The sequence below is a fragment of the Lissotriton vulgaris genome, chromosome 4_1 (assembly GCF_964263255.1).
Source record: "Lissotriton vulgaris chromosome 4_1, aLisVul1.2, whole genome shotgun sequence".
Lineage (NCBI taxonomy): Eukaryota > Metazoa > Chordata > Amphibia > Caudata > Salamandridae > Lissotriton > Lissotriton vulgaris.
In genome coordinates this window covers 2,091,865,594-2,091,885,315 of record NC_141691.1, presented here as the reverse complement: position 1 = coordinate 2,091,885,315, position 19,722 = coordinate 2,091,865,594, and the positions used below count along the sequence as shown (strand labels likewise).

Sequence of the window (19,722 nt, the reverse complement as noted above, 5' to 3'; positions counted from 1 at the left end):
CCACGCACTCTCTGAATCCTTTAATTTATTGCATAATTCAGGTAACAAATTATGCACAAATTTATCGACAAACAGTCTCTGTCCTCCTTCTGTGCTCATATCTTGACCACTATGATCTACAAAAGTCTCTTCGAACCTCGTGAAAAAATCGGAGACACTTTCGTCTTTCTTCTGCTTGCATGCGGATAACTTATCCCAATTAACACGCAATGCGGGCATCAGAGTCTTCATTAGATCGATTATCCGACCTGGAAGATTAGCAATTAGGGGTTCAGGTTTTGCACCACCCGTTTGCTGACCATCCGCTGCAGTGATAGCTGCCCAATCACCACCTAAGGCAACTTGATGATCCTCTCTACGAATTTTAGCCCACACTGGTTGCGGAACTACGTTGCCAAACAACATGTCAATGTCTGCTAAGTTCATTATACAAGCCTCAACTGTCTGTGTTAATTCCTTGTAATATCCAGCAGGATTCTTACGCGGATCTGGCAAGGCCTGCTTGACTGCTAACACTTCGGCTCGCTTCCACGGAATGTGTATCCACACTCTCTGGAACTGTGCCGGAGCAGCTACAATACCAGCAACATTGTCAGCTTGCACAGCTTCGCGCCAAATTGGAGGAACCTCCCTCATTGGATATTGGCGACTCAGCTTCGACCTACCTTTCTCTAAATCTCTCGGGGAACGAAGGGATGGATCGTTCCTAAAACTTAAGATCAGTTCCATCGCTTCTTCTATATTTTCACCTACTATCATACCAGCAGCAAACTCTTTCTGAACCTTAATTAAGTCTTCTAAATTCGATTCAACATCATCTTCTTCTATCTCCTCACGTAACAACGAGCACATCTCATCGAAGACATACCGTTGCGTTGGTTCCTTCCACTGCATAAAGGTATCTAGCACATCTCTCGTACTATATCTTCTACTCTTCGAAATCCATCTGAGAGCCATGGAATCTAAAATTCCCCGTTCCTCAGTGCTTGGATGCTGACTACGTCTCTGAACAGAGTCAGAAGTAGGAGTCTTGATTAGAGTTTTATAGAAAGGAGACAGGATATTAGAAACAGAATCAGTGATTCTTCGACGAACAGAAAGTGGAGTCAACACACTCGCAGACGTAGAGAACGCAGTAGAGGTAGGAATAGATAGTGGAACAGTAGGAGTATCGAGAAAAATAGTTTGTGGAACAGTAGGTGTAAGCGAGACAGATACAGGTATAGAAGTCGGCAATCCAGGAAGAGGAGGAGCCGTAGGAACATTCACATTAATCACAGGAGGTACAGGAACTTGATTCTGAGGGGCAGGAGCAGGAATACCGGGTTGTCCAGCAACCGGCAATTGGACATTTGGTACAAGCGGGGCCGTAGCACCTTGTGCATACGGTGGAGGTGACCGTAACAAATAAGACAGCAGAGGATCATTTTCGGAATCCTCTAGTATCTTAGCTGTTTTCGATGGTAAGGCAGGATAGCACTTGTCAATCGCTAAGTTATGCTCTCTAATGGCCACTTCTATGGCCTTCTCTGACTCGTCGACTTGCAGCTGCTTAGCCGCTTGCTCTAGAGTCAACTCTTCTTGTTCTTTCTGTTCTTTCTTTAACCTTTTAATTTCTCTCTGTTTGGATTCTTTTCGCCAGAAACGGAAAGAATCAAACATTGCCGGCCGGGCTTTCTTCCTAAACAATTTCGCTTCTAAATTGTCGAGAATTTCTGATTCAAAACTACCATGCAGTGGCCAACTAAGGACACCGTCTTTCTCAGTGTAGCGGACCCACACCTCATTATAAGATATAGGACCCACACCATGTTTACAATATAAGTCATATAGGGGAGTCCCAATCGGAGGAACCAGACATGAGTCCTCCAATCGTGAGTCACTGTTGCAACCGAAACAAGACAACATACAGTTTTTCCGACCTACCATTTTTCAGTCCGGAACACAAGACAAACAAAACGAGAAACAGATATGTGCACTTGAACCAAGAACTTAGGCCTACCAAAACGAACTGATGTATCGATACCCAAACTAAACCAAATAGATTATCGTAACCAGAATAACCAGCGACAATCTTACGAAACCAAACCAAACCAAGAACCAAAAAGGATTTTAACAACCCTTACGAAGTAACCAACTAGCAACCACTAAATACTTAACTGAGGCACTGAAGACGTCACCAAGGAGAAACCCGTCTTGTTTCGCCGTACTAAGGACTGCACCTCGGGTCCAAGACAGGGCGACGGTCAAGGCAACGGCCCACTGCAGCCGTCCTGAACGGGAAACCCTCGTGGAAGAGAACGTCGGGCCACTTTTGCGATATGCCGGGATCGATGAAGTGGGGCGCCTCCCTCAGGAATCTTCACACGAAGCTTCTCGAACTCTTCAGGCTTTTGGACCGGTACCGAATGACGTCGCCCCACGTGGGGCGCCAATTGGAGTTCTGGACTTTTTGGTTCCGTCCAGAGGTGTCAGGGAACAACACCCGAAGACCCCGGAGTTCCACCTGTCTTGGTGCACAAATAAACAGAAACACGGGCTTCTCGATGGTGGCGTCAAAGACCAAAGGTTTATTACTGCAGGGACACAGAAGTCACAGAAACTACGCATGGGCAGTAACTAGGAGCCTGTTCAATTTGTACAAAGAGGGTTGCTCCTTATATACTAAAATTTGAGCTTGAGGCAAATTCTTTACATGTAATACATTCCCAAACCTTTGTGTCCTAAACAATAAATATTTGGCGTTGCACAGGAATCGTCGATAATATCTGATGTCTAAACAGTACGAATGAGGGGTTCCCACTTTTCCATCATAATCCCTTGTCAATATTGCATTCAAGAGCCGGACCGCCTCATCGTAAAGTTCGTTACCTCCCCCTAATAAAGTTTCAGAAAGAAAGGAACGGAGCAAGGTGTGGAAGATGGGAAAGTGGGATAGGAGATGTTTGTGGGTTGTAAATGGGCAAGGCTACCAGCTTCGGCCGCCTAATCGTGATCAGGTCAATGGACACGAAGACCAGTTTAGCAGGGCTGGCCTCGGGCAGAGGAGGCAGCCTTTGTCGAGTCATGCAGCTACAGCGTGATCTGGTCTAAGGTGCACGTGTCACCAAAGAGGTGAATCTCAGGCTAAGGCTACGTGTCCTTAATCGAAATGAAGTGATCAGAGGTTATTGCGTATGTGAGGGCAAGAAACACAAAATGGCTGCCATGATCTAAGATGGATGCCGTGGGTAGATCAGAAATGTGTCTATTACAGGAGTGCTCTTGCTCGTAGCGTAGCGAAAACACCAGGATATGCTAAATGGATCATTTGCGGTTCGCTGATACCAGTATTATGTATTTCCGACAATATTGAAAACACGGGTTCAAATCGTCACGGAACCTCAACGTCTGTCACTCACTCTCTCTGACTCACTGTGTGTCTCTCTCCTTCTGCCTTCCTCAATAACGTTTCTTCTCCTTCTCTTTTACATATTCCACAGTATCCCTGCTCCTCTATCATCTCCTGCTGAACCTTGACACCAGGACAAATTGACCCAACAGGGTTTTTGTGCAGCCCTTGGTAAACGGGCTACTCAGGCATTCCAAAGCCCATGCCTGCCTCTTCTTTTGTCTCTTTCCACCTGGGCAGCAGTGGCCCATCTGTGGTGTAGTGTCCTTGTTAATAGTTACTGTTTAATTCCGGCACCACCCACAAACAGCGCAGGAAACTACAATATGTCCAAAACGCTGCAGCCAGGCTGGTCGTCAACATCCTCCACCACAGCCACATAACATAGCTCCAATGGCTCCCAATCAACAAGAGAATCACCTTCAGGCCACAAGGCTCTCCACGACACAGGAGCAGAACATCTGAACGCCCGACTCGCATTCCACATACTTCCCAGACAACTCCGCTCCACCCAACTTGCCCTCGTCTCAGATCCACAAGACCAGAACAGGATGAGGACACTTCTCCTACCTTGTTGTCAAGACCTTGAACACCCTGGCCCCCCCACCTCCTGCCTCTTTGACCCAATTCAGGACGGGCCTCAAGCCTGGCTCTTCAACTGATTCTCCACACCCAGATGGATCAGCAACCCCCTGGCACCTTGAGACACTCACAGGTGAGTAGACACGCTATACAAACTCATCTTTGATTGAATATTGTCCTTCAAATCTCAAAATCTCTATTATAGTCATGCTCACTGAGAGGGTTAATTGCAAGTGCAGGTATGCCCAGGGGTCTCTTAGCGCTAGGACGGGAAGAAGTACAGAATAACCTGCTGTAAAAGAGGATCCAGCTAACAGATTTAATGTGATTTGAGCTCCTATAAGGTGTTTAATAGAGTAGGCTTAGGCTCCCATGGCTGACAAGCAAAGGCTGGCTGTTCCCTAGCTGAGGGGTGACCATTGAAAGAGCCCCACTACCAACATAGGGACACTAGAAACAAGAGACAATCGCAGTCGGGATGATGACTGTGGAGTCTTTGCCAAAAGCCAAGGGGCCAAAATAAACTTGCTGGGCTTAAGAGATCCAAATCATAAACTCGCTGCAGCTTCAAAATCTTCCAAGATGACAAATGCAGCTTCCCTAGGATACTCAAGGTAGAATCCCTGCTCCTTGAGCGCGCAGATCCTGAGGAATAAGAGGCCAGATCTTCCTCAACCATCTCATTCGGTGGAAACAAGAAGGACCACCACATTGACCCCCCCCCATAGACAACGGATCCTCTGATGTGGAGAGAGAGGAGGGTGAGAAGAGGAGAGGAGGGTGAGATGTGGAGAGAGAGGAGAGAGAGGAGGGTGAGATGTGTGTAGAGAGGAGGGTGAAATGTGGAGAGGAGGGTGAGATATGGAGATAAGGGTGAGATGCAGAGAGGACGGTGAGATGTGGAGATAAAGGATGCTGAGATGTACAGTAGAGGGTGAGATGTGGAGAGGAGGGTGAGATGAGGAGAGGAGGGTGAGATGAGGAGAGGAGGGTGAGATGTGGAGAGAGAGGAGAGAGAGGAGGGTGAGATGTGTGTAGAGAGGAGGGTGAAATGTGGAGAGGAGGGCGAGATATAGAGAAGAAGTGAGATGTGCAGAGGAGGGTGATGTAGAGAGAGAGTAGAGAGAGGAGGGTGAGATGCGGAGAGGAGGGTGAGATGTGGAGAGAGAAGAGGGTGAGATGTGGAGAGGAGGGTGAGATGCGGAGAGAGAGGAGGGTGAGATGTGGAGAGGAGGGTGAGATGTGGAGAGAGAGGAGGGTGAGAGGCGGAGAGAGAGGAGGGTGAGATGCGGAGAGAGAGGAGGGTGAGATGTGGAGAGGAGAATGAGATGTAGAGAGGAAGTGAGATGTGGAGAGGAGGGTGATGTAGAGAGAGAGGAGGGTGAGATGCGGAGAGGAGGGTGAGATGCGGAGAGAGAGGAGGGTGAGATGCAGATAGAGGAGGGTGAGATGTGGAAAGGAGGGTGAGATGCGGAGTGAGAGGAGGGTGAGATGCGGAGAGGAGGGTGAGATGTGTAGAGAGTAGGGTGAGATGCGGAGAGGAGGGTGAGATGTGTAGAGAAGAGGGTGAGATACGGAGAGGAGGGTGAGATGTGGAGTGGAACCCTGGGCCTGGGCCTGCAGAGGGTCAAATTAACCCTTCATGGCTTTGATGCTTTCATACATCAGTTGTGTTTTATGTTAAAAGTGGGAGTTTAAAGGTGACTGGGGGTCATGGGGCATCAGTACCGTGGTGTTATCCCCTCTGCTGATTATAGATTCTGCATTACATGAACTTAGCTACTTGTGTTTCTAAGCGCTAGATGCTCATAGAGGACATTTCCTCTCCCCGCCTCTCGCTTATGGTCACTGACAATGCTTGAAAGTAGTAGATCTTTGTGGTCACCTTGGGTCTGGCGCGTGTGGCTTCCTCTTCCTGTGCACGTGCAGCACTCTACAGACACTGAACCTCCCGAAGCAGTACAAGGGCCTGGTTTTATGATAGGCTGCCAGCTGTGGATCCAGCCAGGATTCACCAATGGAAGGCGAGGATACATACACAGCTCTGCACTTCAAGCGCAGGAAGACACCTAGGGACAAAGGTAAGGATTCACCAAGAGACTGGAGGAGCCTGAGACACCGCAAGCTATTGGATTCATTTAAAGATGCTTGTCTCCATGCTTTTTCAAGAAAAGATTCAGGGCCAGTTGTTTAATTTCCAGCACTCTTGAAAGTTTCCTGAACGTCATGTGAGTATTCTGTCAAAACATGTGTGTTCCCAAGCTAACACCTATGGTTTTTGATGCAACGCCCTAGCGGCCAACATTTGTAGACAGAGAGTTTTGTCAAACAAGGACACCTCCTCAAGGCAGGGCAAAGTTGAAGAAATGTTTTATTTCTCCAAACTTTTCTGACTTTGTGTGCTCAGTGCTTAAATTGAGCTGGTGATTGCAGGTGAGGCCCAAAGGAGCTCAGGTTTAGGGACAAGGACTAACTTTTCATCAACAGAATGAGACTCAGAAGATTACATGGAAAGGTAAAAAAGGTAGAAAGAAGTAGAATGAGAAAAAGAAAGAAGAAAAATCATTACAAAAGGACGAAAGCAGGGATAAAAAAACTGCATATGTGAGATAAAGGTGCAGGCAGAGGATGGTGGTGGATGAAAGAAGCATAAAGTGGAATCAAGACCAGACAGCTTTGGTATTTTGCAAACCTTATGTTTGGACGAGATATAGCTGCCTCAGAAAAATAATTTTGGCATCAGAACTTATTCTTTTACAAATGAGAAACTCGGTTGCTCATTGTACATTTCACATGCAAAGCTTGAATCGTTTTAAAGTATGTCTGGGCGTAGTATATGGTACTGTAAGGGTAAAGTTTCACTACACAACCTATGCTAGACAACACACACACCTTTGCACTATGGTGACTTATGTTAGACATCGCACACACTTTTGCACTATGGTGACTTATGTTAGACATCACACACACTTTTGCACTATGGTGATGTATGCTAGACATCACACACACTTTTGCATGATGGTGATGTATGCTAGACATCACACACACTTTTGCATGATGGTGATGTATGTTAGACATCACACACACATGATGGTGATGTAAGTTAGACATCACACACACTTTTGCACTATGGTGATGTATGCTAGACATCACACACACTTTTGCACTATGGTGATGTATGTTAGACATCACACACACGTTTGCATGATGGTGAAGTATGCTAGTCATCACACACACTTTTGCACTATGGTGATGTATGCTAGTCATCACACACACTTTTGCACTGTGCTGCAAAGTTGTGTGCATGGTGTCAGGCAGCCTGAAAGAGCACCAGCGCTGGGAAGTGATACAGGTTCTTAGTGTCACTGCACATGGGGTGAAATCCCACACCTGACACTACAAAAGTTAACTTCTCACCTTTTAGTAGTTAGCAAATATGTATTCATGCATATATGTAGACAGTACAAACTTTCACAATAGAAGGACTGAGTACATTATATCTCTATTTAATACCTAAAGTTATGGATTATAAAGAGTTTATTAGTGAAACACTGCATCAGTGATTGTGAAATGTCCTCTGTATGATTCTGCAGATGAACTACTTCCACAGGGCCCTGTAGTGTGAATGTAGGTAAATCCAAAACTGAAGGTAGGTTTGGAACACAGCAGATCTGAGCTGAATAAATGTGGCACACCTTTTATTACAAGGAACATTTTACCTGTTGATATTGTTTCTGTTGAATGCAACATTGAATGTTTTACTCAATTTATTTTACTCTGTGAAGTAGAAAGGACCATGTTAATAAAAGGTCACTGCTGCGCTTTTTTGCTCGACAATATCATTAATTGTTGAATTAGCATTGTTAAGCAAATCTATTGAATTTGTAGTTTTTAAACAAACATAGGGTTCCTTCTGTTAAATTGATGTATGTTGAAATATTGAAATAGTGTGATATTATCACTGGATGTTATTTAGATTTTGCCTTTAATCTACAAAATGACACATCATTTTCTTTCCCTTACTGCATAATTTGCTGCATAAGTGGTATGCGGTGCTGCATAATGTTGTGTATATAAGCTAAAGGCAACTATTCTTATTAAAGTGAACTGAGTTTTAAAAATATACACAGGACCAAACAAATGATAGAGATGGAGTGTCACTTAAACATATATATTTATATGTATGTTAAAAAAAATACCACAAGACATACAAAGAAGAAGATAATAATTATTCCAAACAATAACACCCGCGTTTCGTTCATATCTACAATCTCACTTTGTGCATCCAACCAGAAAAAGTAAGGAACAAAAAGGAAATCTCATATTTCATGACACTACATGCAATACAAAATGTGATATTGTGGCTAAATAATCCTCAATTATCTATGTGCGTTTCTGCAAAAATATGCTTTCTTTAGGAAAGCCGCCATTCAATGATTGACCAGTACTTGCAAATACATATCAAAAGTTATTTGTACCAGACATAAAAAATCGCAAATAGTTAAGAATGGATTACCCACACAATTTGTGTCCATTGACTGACATCCATCACCAAGAAACTTGCATAATTTAGTCATTCCTGACACATCTATTCCTCTATTTGTTGTATGATTCTAGATGCCTGGGTCATGACTCTGGTGTCAGACAGAACTAGTTGATCTTTGAGAATACTGATTTCTACATTCTACCGTAGGTGCACCCAGGACTGACTAAAGTTCAGTACAATCCAATATGATCTATTATGTAGCCTTAGAACCCACTGCCAAGGACTATGCCGGTTGTTAAAGGCCCTGAACCTGAGATATCGGCCTGAACTGTGGATCTCCAAAATTGCAATGTTCTAAATCTGATTATTTACACAGCTATCATCTTCTTATAGGAAAAATAAAATGCAACATTAAGCATATGGCTTTATGGTTTCCTAATGGTGGTATTTATGCAAACTGCTCCCTCCACAAGGACAGGCTTCCAATCATGTTACAAGGGAATATGGATCTCTTGGAAAGTCGTTTGGAGAATCGGAGCCATTCAGCCTCTAAATTCTCTTCTACTCCTGTCATGACAGTAATGAGTTCACAAAAAATATTTACAATTTGTTTTACTGATCATAAAGTGAAGTTCTTTGGGGTTAGATGCAAGTTTGTCTTCATTGCTCTCAAGACATCACACTGATGAGAGATGTATATTTAGGACCTACAAAATGATACCTAGATTGATACTGTACAATATTTAGACACTTGTATTATTTTCAGTTTTTATTCGGAATCCACAAAGTTATATAATTCTGTGATCCACAGGATATTTTCTAACTTGATTCTGAGAATTAATCATTGATGAAGGACTGAAGCTGGCATGGTGCTTATACATTGTAATACAGTCCTTCCCATAGCACAGTACAAAAACAATACAATCTCCAATAACATGAGTATTTCTCTCCATCCAATTACTTCTTGGTCTTTGCAGATTCTTCTCCTTCTTGTGTTTGGAAATCTGTGGCTGTGGCTCTTGGGGGTGTGGCAGCACTCCTTCTGGGGATTGTGTTAGGTCTGGCAAGTGTCAGTAAGTACCTTCGAGCTTAAATATACTGATTAAATGACTATACTCTTTCATTGTAAATATATAAATTCAGAAAAAAAGCAATATGTACAGCTGAAATTCTTAAATACCCAGTCCCATAGTTTATAGCACTATTGACCTCATACAGAGGTGGGCAATAACAGATCAGCTGCCAACATGGCTGTCCTGACTGTGTATCTCACCCAGTAGGGTATGCAAGCACCAGTTTAAGGGAATGTGCTGGTCGAACCAGTGGTGTAGGTTGAGAGCCATGTCTTCAGTTTCTTGCAGAGCTTAAGGGCTGAGGAAGTGGCATTGAAGTGCATGGGGAGGTCTTTCTCGGCTTTGGGGCAATGTATGAGAAAGCACGATGGCTAGCTCTGGTTTAGATGCCGGGATGTGTGGGGCAGGAGGCCATTTGAGCAGAAGTTTCTGGTCAGGGTTTGGGAAATTAAGCAGTGGTTCAGGTAGGAGGGCCCTAGATTGTGCAGGGCTGCATCTGGGTGTAAAGAGCTTGACGAGTGTGCATGTGCCAACGGGGAGCCAGCGATGGTCTCTGAGGTGCAAGGTGATGTGTTTGTGAGGTGTGAATCTGAGGGTGAGTCTATATGATCTGACGTCTTCTAATCAATTGGATGGTGATGCCGACATAGAGAGCGTTATCATATTATAGAGCAGGAGAAGGCAACTGTGTTTACGTGCATGGTCATCAAGAGTTTGTTATTGACTCCTATGTCTAGGTTCTTGGATTGAATAACTGGGCAGGCTGTCTGTTGTATTCTCTTATTTTGTTACTGCTTGCATTTCTCTTTAAGTAGAACATTCTAACTTTTCTGATCTCACGATGCAACTTGGTGCTCTGGTGTTCTCTTTCTGCCAGTTGCTCCTGAGCCTTTAATGGGAACACCAGCTTCTACTCTGTACTTCTATTAAATCATCTCAACCACCTGTAAGGCTTCCATGACCTTTTATCTTCGATTATATCACTGTCAGCCCAAGCTCTGCTGGCCAGCAGGCGGACATCCGTAGTGAGGAGTCCTTGCCGAATAGTACCCCTTCCATTTTGTCAGTGTTGAGTTAATAATAATAAATAAATAACTTGGTACTTATATAGCGCACGACTCACCACCAGGCCATCTAGGCGCTGTACTCATACCGCTGTAGGAACCCTTCCTGGTTTTTCCCTGTGAAGTGTCCACTCCTGGGCACCCCCAAGGTGAAGCCAGGCATCTCAGCGCTGTTGGGGCCGTTGTGGAGATTAAGCAAGCTATTGTACAGAGTTGCAGCGTGGGACCCATGATTAGAATAGGCACCGAGGCGAGAATAGCAGGTCCGAGGAAATTTTGAGCCCGAGACCCGCCGAGGCGGGAATCGAAACCCTGGTCCCGGGCCAGAGCTCTGCATCAAGGTCTGCCGCTCTAACCATTGAGCCACACTTACAGACAGATGCTTTTTTTTCCAACTGGTGATTTCAGACATGTGGAGGGTGAAGTTGTGCTGGATGCTGGGTGTTTCATCAGGGAGGGGAAGGATGAGTCAGGTGTAGTCAGCGTAGCAGACAATCGTGATTTGTGGGTTTGGATGACGCTGGTGAGAGGAGCCATATTGGTGTTGAACAGAGTGGGATTTAGAGATGTTCCTTGTTGTACTCCTTAGATGAGGAAGGCGGTCATCGAGGTGAGGTGAGCAAGGGTGCCCTACTGGGGACATCAGGTGAGAAATGAGATGAAGTGGAGAGCGGGACCTTGTATGCTGGCTTTGAGTAAGACTATGTACAGCGTGGGGCTGAGCGATGATCCTTGGGCCACTGCTCAGATGACGATGGTGGCGACCAGGCTGACCCGAAGGGAGCATCTGGTGAGGAAGGAGTTCCAGTGGATAGAGGGTCCTTGAAGCTGGCTTTGAATGAGACTCTGAACAGCATGAGGCTGAGAGATGATCCTTGGGGCACTCCTCAGATGAGGATGAGGTGATCGAGGTGTAGCAACCGAGGCCGACCTTCTGGAGACATCTGGTGAGGAAATAGATCGAGTGGAGAGCGGGTCCTTGTATTTCGGCTTCAAATGAGACTCTGTACAGCGAACGGCTGAGTGATAACCTTGGGGCTCTTCTCAGATGAGGGTGTTGGTCATCGAAGTGTGCGACCAGGCCGACCGACTGGAGGCATCCGCTGAGGAAGGAGATGAAGTGGAAAGGGTTCCTTTTATGCCGGATTTGTGGAGGCGTTGAATGAGGCTGGGGTGGAAGGCGCTGCAGAAAACAGCAGACAGGTTGAGTAGAATGAGAGCTGCACTGTCATTGCTAGCAGAGTCTTTTTTAGTCCTGGGGTTATAGTGACGGACAAGAGGTCTGCCTCTGGCCCACACCTTTACTCTCCACGGGTGTACGGAGCTCCTTGAAGTCATATGGGAGACACTGGGTGTGATACAGGCAACAGTTTTTTATCTACCCACGGGCGGTTGGCTCATACTCATATTCAACTCCCCATTCAGAGTCAACTTAACCCCAAACATTTGCGTTTTTTTCTGCATATCATTGATCCACTACAACCTGTTTCAGGTGAATCTGTCATCCTGAGTTTATATATTGCCCAACATACATTACTCAACATACATGGGAAAATAACTCCTTTGCTACATTTTTGGTGTTTTTATGGCCAAAAGAAAAAAAATACAGAATCATTATTGTATGATCCTACATCGATACAGATATCATGATGGTAGTTTGTGAGTAAGAGGAATTCTGTAATATCTCCTGTCAACTTGACTGTTCATAACTTCTTTTTTGTTCATCTCCTATTTCTACCTGCACTTTACCAAATCCAACTAGCATCTGCTATCTAATACTGACCCACTTACAGATATTTACATTATGTTTAGCTAATAAAATCTGTTTTTCAGTGTTCAGAGGTCACTTCTTGGCACACCTGAACTCTTGTGCTAGGTGCCTGGAACCACAGACATTCACAAATTCCGGATTTGTCTTTGAGGATGTCCAGCTGACATCACAGGAGTTAAAGGACCAAGTGTGCGGAGATTCTAAAGGTAGGTACAATTATTGAATTCAATTCAAATCATGCATTGCTGTGTATTCCCTGATACAGATCGAAAATCAGTAATTCACTGCTACGACATACAGCTATTGCCCGCTGCTGCGTCATGAAGGAATTCCAAACTGCGCTGGCTCAGCTCTCTGAGAGCCTGTCAGAGCAGCACTGGAGAGGAGAGAGTACAGCTGTAGCAGGAGAGGGAAGGGTAAACAAGGGAAGGAGAGGAGATGGGATGGGAAGGGAAGGGAAGGGAAGTAGGAGAGGAGATGGGAGGGAAGGGAAGGGGAGGGGAGGGGAGGAGAGGGGACAGGGATGGAAGGGAAGGTAAGGAAAGTGGAGGGGAGGGGAGGGCAAAGGGAAGGGAAGGAAAGTGGAGGGAAGGGAAGGGAAGGGAGAAGGGAAGGGGGAATGGAAGGGGGAAGGGAAGGGAAGGGAAGGGAAGGGGAGGAGATAAAAGGGAGGGGGCAGGGAGGGAAGGGGAGTGGAGAGGGGAGGGTAAAGGAAGGGAGAGGGGAGGGAAGGGAGAAGAAGGGATGGGGAGGGGTTGAGAGGGAAGGCGAGGGAAGGGAAAGGGAGGAAGGGAGAGGGGAAGAAAGGGCGGGGGCAAGGAATGTGAGACAAGGGAAGGGGTAGGGGAAGGGATGGAGAAGGAAAGGAATGAAAAGGCAGGGAAGGGAAGGGAAGCAGAGGGAAGCAAAGGGAAGGGAAGGGAAGGGAAAGGAAAGGAAGGGAATGGAAGGGAAGAGAAGGGGAAGAAAGGGAATGGAATGAGAGGGAAGCGAAAGGAAGACAAACAGGGGGAATGAAGGAGAGGGGAGGGGTGACAAGGAAAGGGAGTAGGGGAGGGGAAGGAAGGAAGGGCAGGGAAAGGAGGGGGAGTGGAAGGGAAGGCGAGGAGAGGGGGAGGGTATGGGAGGGGGCAGGGGAGGGTAAGAGAACGGAAAATAAGGGAAGGAAAAGGAGGTGGAAGGAAAGTAAAACGGAGGGGAGGTGAGGTGGGGTGAGGTAAGGGGATGGAAGGGTGGGTAGGGTAGGGGAATGGATCGCAAACAATGTGAGGGGAAGGAAAGGGGAGAGGCGGGGAGGGGGCAAATTATGGGAAGGGAGGGGAGGGGGAAGGGATAGGGAAGGGGAGGAGAGGGCGGGACGAGAAGAGGACAGGGGAGGTGAGGTGAGATAAGGGGATGGAAGGGAAGGGAAGGGAAGGGTAGGGCAGGGGGAAGGGTGGGCGGGGAAGTGAGGAGAGGGGAAGTAAAGGGCAGGGACAGAGAGAGGAGTGGAGGGGAAAGAAGGAAAGGGCAAATGGGAGGGGAGGGAAGTGAGGGTACGAAGGGGAAGGAAGGGAGATGAAGTTAGGAAACGGAAGGGAAGGGGAAGGGAATTGAAGGGAGGGAAGAGACAGGAAGGGTGGGTAGAGTAGGGGAGTGGAGGGGAGGGGAGGGGAGGGAAGAGTAGAGGAGGGAGGCAAGGGAAGAGAGGGAAAGGGAATGTAAGAAAAAGTACAGGATGAGGCAGGGGAGTGGAAGGGAAGGAGAGGACAGGGGAAGGGTGGTGAGTGGAGAGGAGGGGAGAAGAAGAGAAGATGAGTGCAGAGGGGATGGGAGGTGAGTTAAGTGGAGGGGAATAGGGAGGGGCAGGGGATGGGATAGTACAGGAAGGGAATTGGAAGGGAAGGAGAGCGGAGGGGAGGAAAGGAGGAAGGGAAGGGAAGGGAAAGGGAGGTGAGGTGTGAGGTAAGGGGATGCAAGGTAAGGGTAGGGCAGAGGAAGAAAGGGGAGGGAAGGGGAGGGGAACTGAAGAGCAGGGACAGAAAGAGGAGTGGAGGGGAGGGGAGAAAAGGAAAGGGAGAATGTGAGGGAGGGGAAGGAAGGGATGGGAGATGATATGATGGAATGGAAGGGAAAGGGAACAGAAATAAAGGGAGGGAAGAGAAGTGGAGGGGAAGTGGAAGGGAAGTAGAGGGGAGGGGAGGTGAGGTAAGGGGATGGAAGGGGAGGGTATGGTAGGGGAATGGATGGCAGTGAATGTGAGGGGAGAGGAGAGAAGGGGGGAAGGGTTTGGAAGGGAGGAGAATGGGGGAGTGGCAGGGGTGGGGAAAGTGAAGAAAAGTTATGGAAGGGGAGTGGAGTGGAAGGGGAGGAGAGGGATGGGTCGGGAGGGGAGGAGAAGAAAAGAGTAGTACGGAGGGGAGGGGAGGTTATTTAAGGGGAAGGGGAATAGGAAGGGGGAAGTGGAAGAGAAAGTAAGGGAAGGGAATGGAAGGGGGCGAAGGGGTGGAAAGGCGGAAGGGAAGGGAAAGGAAAAAGACGGGAAGGGAGGTCAGGTGTGAGGAGAGGCGATGCAAGTTTAGGGAGGGCAGGGGAGGTAAGGGGAGGGGGAATGAAGGGCAGGGCAGGGACTGAGAGAAGTGGAGGGGATAATAGGGAAGGGTAGGAAGAATGTGAGGGGAGGGAAGAGAATGAATGGAGGGGAAGACAGGGATGGGAAATGAGGTGATGGAAGGGAAGGGGAAGGGGAAGGGGAAGGGAAGGAAAATGAGGGGAGGGAGGGGATGGGAAAGGTAGGGGAGTGGAGGGGAGGGGAGGCAAGGGAAAGGAAAAGGAGGGAAGGGAGGGGAAGGATTTAGAAGACATTTATTGTCTCAGGTTAATAAAAACTATTACAAAAGTACATTAAAACACATATCATCAGATTAAAGATTATAAGAGCAAAAAGTTGTTTATAAAAACCAGAATGACATTAGTTATTAATAGTAGTAATGCTAAAAACGGTTACTGTGGGAAGTGAGCGTTGGTCATTTCATCTTGTCTTGGGCATAGTTCAGTTAATCTTGTCAGGGCCAAGTTCATGAACTTGTTACTTTCCGCTCAAGTAATTTCAAAAATGTCACTAACTTCCCATTTAATGGTGGAAGGCCCGGATCGAAGCAGGCCAGGACTGCCTGTCTGCGTGTGCGGATATTATGTTCGTTAAAAGCAGTTTTAACAGGGCGACCCTTTCCTCTTTCAGCATCGGGCAGGTGCATAGCACATGTTCAAAATCTTCATTCTCTGCACCGCACAACCTACATTTTGTTCCGAAAGCCCTTCTCAGCCACGGTTGTAGATGAGGTATGGATGGTAGAATTCCTAACCTGTGTTTTAAAAAGGCTTCTTTCGTTTTCCTGCTGTACCCAAGACCAAAATATGCCTGCAGGCCCGGCAGTTTGTATGTACACAGAGTCATCCAGGCATGTCACCTGCGGGAAAAGGTAGCTTTATCTTCCACATGCGATTGTCTTTTTATGCTCTTGTTTACTACCCGCTTAAATTGCGCATGTGGTAGTGGAGTTTCCCATAAATCTTTCAAACTTGTCGCAGTCAAAGACTCCTCTAAGTATGATTTTGCCGGCGTTTTAGATGAGGAGTTGCTTAAATCTTGCCAGAGCTGGTGATTCATTGTAGTTTCCGGTTCGTTCTTCATTTTATGCCAACACTTTATGTAAGACCCTCTTCTTGCAAGCAGTTGGCTGGTCAATCCAAATTCTAATCGGATCTGGGCTTGTGAGGTGTAAGTTGGCAGGTTAAAAAGAAGTCGATAGGCCCTTACAATGGTTATATCCTGTAATTCTGCATCTTTGCCTCTTAGAGCCTCACTGCCATAAGTCAAAGATGACTCTATTTTAACTTGCGCCACGCGAAGAAGTGGCAATAAGGTAGGGCCATTCAAGTTTGCCTTTATCTCTTTGAGTGCGGTTGCTACCAGCATTCCTTTCCTCTTGATGGCCTCTAGTTGGTTTGAGAAGCAACCTCCTTTATCAACCAAGATTCTGAGATATTTTAATTCCGAGCAATTTACAAGAGCCTTTGTTCCGAGGAACCAGGTATGTTGTTGTTTGTCCCTAGTTATAGACAAAACTTTGGTCTTGTTGGTGTTTACTTCTAGTAGGTTAGATTCAGCAAATCCATGTAGCGTATTGATCAGATTTTGCAGACCTAGGAGGGGAATGAGGGGAAGGAGGAAATGGGAGGGGAAGAGGAGAGGAGACAAGAGGGGTGGGAAGAGAATGGGAAGGGGGCAGGAGAAGGGAAGGGAGGGGAGCGGAAGAGAGGGGAAAGGAAGAGAGGGAAAGGAGAGGGGATGCAAAGAGAGGGGGTGGAAGGGAGGGGAAGGAAGGGAGTAGAAGGGGTGGGGAGGTAAGGGGATGCAAAGGTAAGGAGAGGGGGAGGGAGGAGAAGGGATAAAGAGTGCTGTGGTAGATGGCAGAAGACCATTATCTGTATTTTACTTTTTGGATAAGGATACTCCTCTGCCCATGAGTGGCAGTTGAAAGCAGGGCAATTGATTTGTGGATTCATACATAACATAAATGAGTAAAAAGTGAATTACAAGAATGTTTTTTACCTTGAGATTTGCTGTTGGTTTCTATTTGATGTCACTCAGAACACCTCAGCGAGTGCATCCCCATGAATCACTGTTACCAATATATATCTTTGCAAAGTTTGGTAAAACCATGATGATGAGGATAACAAACAAGGCGACAACGCAATGCAATTTACAAAAATAAAAACACGGAAAAAAATATGACAAGTTTAAACAGTAATATGAAATAATAGAATTCCTGTGGATACTCATAGACAATTGATTTAACTTGTTTAGCATCTAAAAATGTCTGACTCACAAACATTCTTTTTATGCAACACCTCAAATTATTGAGAGTTGGGCAGAAATATAGAACGTAATTAAAGTTTTGAGTCCTAAGCTTGCAAACACTGAACATGGCATACAAATTGTTAGTTTTATGCCATTTTGACAAAATGTCTTAAAAAGATAATTCATTTCATGCGAGAGTAAATATGAATCTATGTAAAAAAAAACGTAACCGTGGTTACTAATATAGCGCACGTATCACCCCAAAGGGGTCTCGCGGCGCTTGCTTTGGGAACCCGTCCTGGTATTCCCTGTGAGATAACCCCGGGCAGGGTATCCACAAGGTGAAAGCCAGGCATCCCGCCGCGAGGGGCCGTAGTGGGTATTTACAAAAACAAGTATAGAATAGTATAGTACAGATATCTGTGATCTTTGTAAACTTTATTCCCAGGATTTATACCATGTTGTTTTTGTTTGCCCAGCCCTTATGGTACACAGACGTAAATGGTTAAAACCTTTGTGTTTTCAGCTGTGTATTTTTACTGCTTATGATTTCATTGTAGCTATGTTTAATCCTCCTAACGAAATGTTTTGCTTTAAATTGTTCTCTTTCTTTAAATGTTTTTTAACATTGTACTGACACTTCTATTTAATTATGTAATTAATGTTGTTTTTCCTTTTATTGATAAACTGTTATGTGGATCTCGACAGAGTTCCGTTATCATAAAAAATAAAACTTGAAACTTGAAGTATAGAATATCTATTTTAGTTGACAAGTGTACTGAATAAATCCGAGTGAATGTATATTAGTCAATAGCTGCCAAAAAAATATTAACTGTCAATCATTTAATGTTACCTTAAAATGCAACGAAACTAACTCCATTCTTAATGCATGCTCTTGGTGAGTGTTGCTCCACGTTACTAATTATTTGAGCCCATCTTAAGGATAGCGCCTTTATCTTAGCTCGCATGAGCCATGAGGCCCAGTTCCAGCTGACGCATGGGGAGTTGAATCCTTTGTCAGGTAGTTAATGGAGTCAAAGTCCAAATATTAAAATCTCTACTAGAGTAACATGGAGTGCTTCTCAACATCAGATGGTTTTAGCCTGATGATTTACAAACTGCTCCTATCTCTAAAAAATTAGAGGTCCCATCAGGCACCAGATAGTAAATATGAATATTAAAATCCATCTTGTGGATAAAAAAGACACTTTGTCTATTTTTTCAGACCTCAACTATGATTTGAAGACAGGAGAGGACAAGTATCCCCTAAATCATGATCTTGACTTTCTCTAACTTCATCTTTACATAATGAACCGTATAAAGTTAGTAAAGATGAGACAACCCACGTTAAAAACGACTTGGGGTTAATTCCTAAAACTGACATCCTCTGCATATAAATAATATCTTTATTTTTATTACCATTGGCAGGAGGAACTGTGCAGCCCATTACCTATTATATTGGGTAAATTTTAAATGTATAGAGAACAGAAGACCTGTGCTACAAGACAACCTCGTTTTAATACCTTGAGTGTAGAAATTCATTGCATGAGATTTGTTATCACACCCCATGAGTACTTGGGCCAAAATATTAGTACAGAGAGAAATGAGTGCCCTCAGGAGCTTTTTGAGAATTTGTGGAGAAGGCAGCTTATTCCACAAGATGTTTCTGTTGAATTTCCAAAGGTAGTAGTTACATCGATAAAGGCAACCTTTTCTTACAATGTATTTCTTGTATATTAATTGAACTGTCTTAATGCTAACATGCCATTATAGATAATGACGTAGCCCAATAATCGTCATCGGACCTGGGTACAATGCGGAAATACAAAGAATGGTCTGTGACTCATTCAACGCGAACTCAGTTCTGATATGTCAAATCTGTGTTGTGTGTAAGCTACAACACTGGTATTTAATCCCAAGTAGAAGCCACTACGTAATTGCAATCAAAAATGTATTATGAGTGCATGCACTGAATTAGAGAACCAAAATACAGAAGCGCCAAAGAAGCAATTTTTTCTGCAATGCAATCAGTATGACACACGACTACGAGGGGTGGAGTGGTCACACACCTGTCCACCAGTCACTCTGTACTGAATTGTATAGATATGAGATACCTTATGCCTGCTCATATGCTTCATTCCGTAGGAAATGTGATTGAATCACACATTGAATCAGGGCCATCCTTGGGGCCCACAGCCTGGATGTAATTGGATATTACATCCAGGCTGTTTCCTCACCCCCAAACAAGGGGTGAGGAAACCACGGGCTGGCTCCTGTCTTATTGGCGATTTCAGCCATTCCCCACTTCCTAAGCATGGTCGTATGACAGAGGTCAGCGGCCCACCCTTGAATCCTCGACACACCTGAGATGCCGGTCTGGCACCAGGATTAGGTCAATGTCTCCACTACGCCCTTACATTTATCATACTTAAAAAACACAGCGCCTGAGTTATTTACACTATATGCACTCTCTACCCCCAGGTTGCTTTACCCCGTCCTAAAGAAGACTCGC

The 19,722-nt window shown here is 45.4% G+C and overlaps 1 protein-coding gene across 1 annotated transcript in view; it reads left to right on the top strand.

Moving 5' to 3' along the window:
* The first annotated feature begins 5,967 nt into the window (after nucleotides 1-5,967).
* The window catches only part of LOC147725104 (killer cell lectin-like receptor subfamily F member 1), a 38,554-nt gene continuing 24,799 nt past the window's right edge, over nucleotides 5,968-19,722 (top strand). The window contains exons 1-3 of the mRNA XM_086967108.1: nucleotides 5,968-6,054; nucleotides 9,437-9,532; nucleotides 12,430-12,573. Coding sequence (XP_086823234.1) covers nucleotides 5,991-6,054; nucleotides 9,437-9,532; nucleotides 12,430-12,573 — 304 coding nt within the window. The 5' untranslated portion in view covers nucleotides 5,968-5,990. The remainder of the gene's footprint in view (nucleotides 6,055-9,436; nucleotides 9,533-12,429; nucleotides 12,574-19,722) is intronic.